Source organism: Myotis daubentonii, chromosome 1 (assembly GCF_963259705.1).
Source record: "Myotis daubentonii chromosome 1, mMyoDau2.1, whole genome shotgun sequence".
Taxonomy (NCBI): domain Eukaryota; kingdom Metazoa; phylum Chordata; class Mammalia; order Chiroptera; family Vespertilionidae; genus Myotis; species Myotis daubentonii.
In genome coordinates, this window is record NC_081840.1 from 3563582 (window position 1) to 3569581 (window position 6000).

The 6000-nt window shown below is 41.1% G+C and overlaps 1 protein-coding gene across 2 annotated transcripts in view; it reads left to right on the forward strand.

Moving 5' to 3' along the window:
* Nucleotides 1-2898, forward strand: part of VRK1 (VRK serine/threonine kinase 1) — a 60734-nt gene extending 57836 nt beyond the window's left edge. For both annotated transcript variants that reach the window (XM_059686109.1, XM_059686115.1), the window contains exon 13: nucleotides 2677-2898. In XM_059686109.1, the coding sequence (XP_059542092.1) occupies nucleotides 2677-2708 (32 nt within the window). In that variant the 3' untranslated portion in view covers nucleotides 2709-2898. The remainder of the gene's footprint in view (nucleotides 1-2676) is intronic.
* Nucleotides 2899-6000: the final 3102 nt, after the last annotated feature.

Consider the following 6000-nt stretch of genomic DNA (forward strand, 5'->3'; position numbering starts at 1 on the left):
TTGTGTACGAACACATTCTGAAAGCTTTCAAAGTGTGTATTGTGTGGGTTTTCTCAAAGACGGAGAGGGGGTGACGGGCGATTTTCAAGAAGAACAGAGGCCCTAATCCTTTTATTTTTATGCAAGGCATAATTTTTACCAATTGAGAAAATTTGGTTATTTGCTGCAAGTAATTTCTTTCCTGCACAAAATGATAAGCCTTATAAAAACCATGTGTATTCTGGCATTTCAAAACCATGCCAGGATTTCAGAATTGGACTAAAAATTAGTTAATGTCACCATGATATTTGTGGCTAGTGTCCTTTGTCCCTACTGTTCATAGAATGGTCAGTACACAACAGAAGTCTTGTGGGTGCTTTTTAGTTTTAGGTTTGAAGTGCCTTGCATTTTGGATCATTCTTGAGGATTCTTTGATGAAAACATGGTTTTTATTTACCTCTTGAATATCTATATTCTAGTAAAAGAGGTATTTTTAAAGGCACCCTACATACATGGACATTTCCCACTTGTTTTTTCCTTCATTATTAAAATCATAGGAGGGTATCTCAAACTTGTATATTTTATTTTTCAAATATTAAATCTCACACATACTTGTTTTGTGATTAGAACTTTACCACTAGTAGTGTATTATGAAAATGAGTATATTTTTTAAAGAGATGAGAAATCGACTTTTCTCTGCAGCAATCAGAATTGATTATTAGGAAACTATGGAATTGATACGTGCAGCAAAGTATCTAAGTTGCATATACTGATTATCTAGTAAATTCCAGGTGGTGGTGGCATTGAACTTTAAATCTAGATGGACGAGGGTGAGCAGCAATGGTGTTTCAGAGTGACCTGTCACACTAGGACGGCAGTGGGACAGTGCTGCTGGAACACGGCTGTAACCATGTGAGCTTCGGCGTGCTTAGTGTGTGGCTGCATTCAGGGCATGGACAGGCTGCTGTGCCCAGTGCTGACTCTGGTCTGGATCTTGGGATCGCCCGTTTCACCAGTCCCAGAGTCACAGCACTCTCGGTTTTCTATGCCAAATTAATTTTGAAATTCTCAAACTATAAACCTAAAAATCTACCACAGGATACTTTTAAAAGAAGGCTATATCACAATCATTGAAGAAAAAACTCAGTTTAAACTAACCATAGTTACAGGCTATGTATTTGAGTGGCAGGAAAAAAAAAAAGATATTCATATCCCTTTGAAATTTGCTTTAATTTAGTGTAGCAATTTTCCACCTTTTTCATCTCACAGCACACATAAACTGATTACTGAAGTTCAGCAGCACACCAGAAAATACATTTTTGATGATCTGACCAAGAAATAGGTATAATTTTGGTTTATTCACACCAGATGGCTATTGTGGGGTTGGCTGTTGTCCTTTTTTTATTTGACATTCTAAGGCAGCGGTATTCAACCTGTGGGTCGCGACCCCTTTGGTGGTTGAACGACCCTTTCACAGGGGTTGCCTAAGACCATCCTGCATATCAGATATTTACATGACGATTTATAACAGTAGCAACATTACAGTTATGAAGTAGCAACGAAAATAATTTTATGGTTGGGTCACAACATGAGGAACTGTATTTAAAGGGCCAGAAGGTTGAGAACCACTGATCTAAGGGAAAAGTCAGTGCCCCTAACTAGTCAGGTGCTACATGTTTTAAAAATTCTTGCGGCCCACCAGTTGGAAGTCGCTGATTTAGTGTATGGCAATTGACTAGAAGCTAGAATTTGGAAAAATAAAAAAAAACACACTGATTTTTAAATTGCTGATCTTCCAGTTAAGGGACTAAATAAATCTGTAATCAGAAAACCTTTAGGCACTATTCATTATTAGACATGTGTGATAGACACTTTGTCCTAGGTTCACAGTGTTTGTCCATGTCAGAAAGGAAGTATTGATCTCTTCATTGCTCGTTGCCGGCATAGATTGATCGTGAGCCACCCGCTGCCCTCACAGGGGCCATTGCTGCTTCCTGGCAGAGCGCAACATTAGGCGTCCTAGGCATCGAGATCAGCCTTAGCCACGTCCCTCTGACTGCCGTGCTCGCGTCGGGGTGGTGTGGGGTGGCTGGGAACAAAGTCCTTGGGGAACAGCACTCCCTGCCCTCGATAAAGAATTGCTGGTTTATGCCACCAGGAGCGGTCGGGGCGAAGCTGTCAGAAGTCCCTTAGCCCAGTGTCAGGTGTGATGCTTTCCTCGAGGCTGCTCAGTGGCCCCTGTGTCATTCCTGGTGGAAAGCTGTTGAGGAGTCTGGGCTCGCCTGCCTGAGAGCACAGGTGGCAGGTGTCAAAGGCAACACCTTTAGAATAAGCCTTCCTGCTTCCCTTAGTGTGCCTAACCCATCAGCGCCCACGGAGACAGTCCTTACGTTCTGCTCTGCCGTATGTGAGCTTAATGTTCCTGCTGCACATACACTTTGGGAGACGTACTTCAGGAAATCACTGTTTTGCCAGTGGGAGAGCCGATGGAACTTGGAGAGAGACTTTGTTAGCATATTTTTGCCATTTTCGGGGCATTAACAGTTACACTTTGTGTATGAATTTCATCTCCACTAATCATCATGGTTAATAAAATTTAAAATATTAGTAACAATGTGTGGAAATACTTACATTTCTGTTCTTTTGCTTTTGTAAGTTAATGATTACTGCTTGAAATGTCTTTGTTTTCTCTTCAAGGTTCAAAAAGGAGAAAGAGAGTCCAGAAGTAAACCACATGCTGTGAGCCAGTTTTTCTTTTCTTCCTGTCATTCGGCTTTTTCTTCATTTTCTGTTTTGCGTGTTTTCATGTGGGTCTTGTGGGTGGGGGTAACAGGGAAATACCTATGTCTTTGAAAAACAAATTTTTTATTGGAATAAATGCTTTGTACAGTTTATTAAAGGCTAACTTATAAAATTTCAGACTGTTTAGGTTGCATGTACTCTTTAAGCTGCCCGGCTGTGGGAAAGGTCTGGGTACTTAGAAGAACTGCTGTGAGGTGCACTTTCCAGTTGTGTGTATTTCCCAGAGGGTCAAATGTTTGGCCGAGTCCTTCCTCTTAAGGAAATGCGAAACTTCAAATAAAGGGGTCTTTTTGCTTGATACAAGTTCAGTTTGCTGTGGCCATGTTTGTTTTTTATTGATTTTGTTCAGTCCCACAAGCATGTAAGCACCTGCTGTATGAGGCAGGAGATACAGAGAAGGGGAAGGAAGTGAAAGAAAAGGTGGGTAATGAGCATGTGGGGCTGGTCGAATACACATGCTTGAAAGCGAGGTTATGTAAGAATTATGTAAGTGGGCAGGCTCTGTGGGAAGAAGATGGGGTAATTGCCAAGTGATGGCACGGTCACAGAGTTTATATATAGACACTTCCATAAGGAAAGGCTGTGAAATAAATCTCTATAGCTTTCTGTCTGTCTGTCTGTCTGTTTAATGGGTCTATCTCTATGTCTAATTGTTCATTCACAGATTATTTTTCTTAAAAGTTTCATTTTTTGTAGCATATCATATTTGTACAGTAAAGCAAGCAGTTGAGAGTTTTGGTGATTAGAAATTTTAAGATGTGGACTTTTTATAGTTGCCCTGGAAACCAACACTTGGAATTTAAACGTTTATGAACAGTTTCAAGATTTGCTTTGTTAGAGAACCTGGGGCTGGATTGGCGTTGCTAAATGTTGGCATACCTTACCAGCTGTGTCATGTCCAGGGTTTTCAGATGGTGTAGAGACACACTTGTATTAAAGTCTTTAAGCATTTATTTCTAATACATATTCAAAATCTGAGTAGCATGTTAAACTGGTGATTCTCTGTACTGCTTAGGACAAGCCTCATTTAGGGACTTTAGTTTTTTAAAAGGGCCTTGATTGGAAGAGAATATTAAGTGCGGTGGGATGTCTTCAGCTAAAAATGGTCCAGGTTGTACCAAGTGTGAGCAGCTCTGGACCAACACAAAGACAGGAACTTGCACTCTCTGATGCGGACATTCCGCTGTCCCTGCAGCAGGTGCCTCTGAAGCAGGTGCCCCTGACGTGGTCAGACACGGACGAGTGTGGAACAGACGGCAGACTTTCCTGTGAGGTTAGTCTCAAAAGCCTCGCGAAGTTGTCGGGCCCTGTGTCTTTCCAGAAGAGAGAACTCAGCTCTGGGCAGAGACTTCTGCTTTCTGGAGAATGTTGGATTTAGTCCTCGCCAGTGCTATGGTCCCAAGTTTATTTGTAACACTTAAATCAACTCTCAAGTTCTGTTTCAAACACATTGACGCCTAAAATAGGATCAAATGTGTGTGGTGTGTTTTTGTGTATATGCCTTAGCCTTTTTTGTTTTTCAAAACAAAAAAACATAGCAAAACCTGTTGGTTAAATATTAAGAAAACAAATATTTCCTCACATATTGTTTTTACAAGTGCTGGCATTTTCTCGAATGTTCCTCTGTTGGCAGGACTGCAGAAATGGAGAGCTAGTAGCCATAGTAGCCAGTCTGATTCTGCTGCTGGTTTTCTTTCCCCGCCTTGGGCTGGTTTTTCTTACTCCCTGTGTTAAAAAAATAAATAAATAAAGGGTGAATAATCTCCCTGCCATCAGAGTTATGCTTTCGTGTTTTTTGCCTTTTCCAGTTCTGCGCTAACTCTGTGCGTCTGGTGTTGTTTCTGTTTTCTTTCCAGTCCCCGCATTCAGTGGGGCTCACCATTCTTTGTTCCCCCGTCACAGTTGGGTTTCCATATCTGACGTGTGCTCCTCGCACATTTTGTCGCCTGCTTGGCCATTCTCTCAGGTCTGTGGAGGACCAACACCTGTGCCGCTCCTGGCCTTCACGCACTGGAGCCGTGCGCCCTGGTCCCGGCAGCAGCCAGGCAGCCTGTGCAGCTGCCGAACCCTGCAGGAAGGGAGCGTCTGGTGCTCTCAGGGGTCACCTCTGAGACAGACCAGCCCGCTGCTTCCTCTGAGTTACTAGGTTCACTGCCTGTAGAGACCTGAGCCGCAGTGATACAGCAGTGGCGGGAATAGAAGTAAATTAATGCATTTGGTGTGTGTCTGTATATACAGTTGAGCATTGTACGCTCGTTTATCCTTTCAACTTCTATTTTTAGTGGCCTTTATTAGTTTGGTTATCAAGAAGTATTAATAACACATGGTCATTGTAGAAAATTGAGAACATACAGAAAGAAACTGTGCAAAGACAAATGGGCCATGCCACTACCGTACCACCCCCGACAACCACTGTGGACGTGAATTTTTTCTAGTCTGTTCAGGCACTTTTATCTTGAAATAATTACCAGACTTGATAGACAGCTTTATATTCTGCTTTTTAAAGCGAATTTTAATATTTTCTATGTTATTACAGATAAGTTTAATAAGTGTAATTTTTTTTTCTTATGAATTTATGATACCTTCAAGGCCATTTCCCTAATATTGGACATTTAAGTTGTTTTCAGTATGGAATAGTATAAGCAATACTCTTTAATGAAAGTGGGCAGAAACCTTTACCCACATGTACAAGTATTTCTTTAGATTTTCTGAAGGGAACTGCTTTGCCAAGGACTAGAAGAATGGAAGAAGGTTGCTGATGCCTGTTACCCAATTGCCTTGTAAAGTCTGTCCCCCGACCCTTACGTGCCTGGTACATCAGCGTGCTCCTCACGTTCCTGTCTCCCGAGTAGTACTAGTTTTCATAATTCGATAACAAATTCTCTTAATGGCGGGTAAACCTGAGCAGTTCTTATGTGTAATCTGCTCATTCTCTTCTCTCTTTGGAGTGGCTGTACTGTTTGTATAGTAATCATCTTAACCCTTTGTCATGTTCGTTGCTAACTTTTTCTGTGTTATTGTTTTATTATATTTTCTTATGAAGCTTGATTTTTATGGCTTAATCTATTGATCTTTTTCATGGTAAATTCTGCCACTGTTTTAAAATTTTCCCATCTTGGAATCAGAAATATGTACCATAACTTTTTCTAGGTTTTTTGTTTTAATACTTCCAAATTTTTAATCCGTGTGAAATTTACTTTGGTGTGTGTATGCCATGAG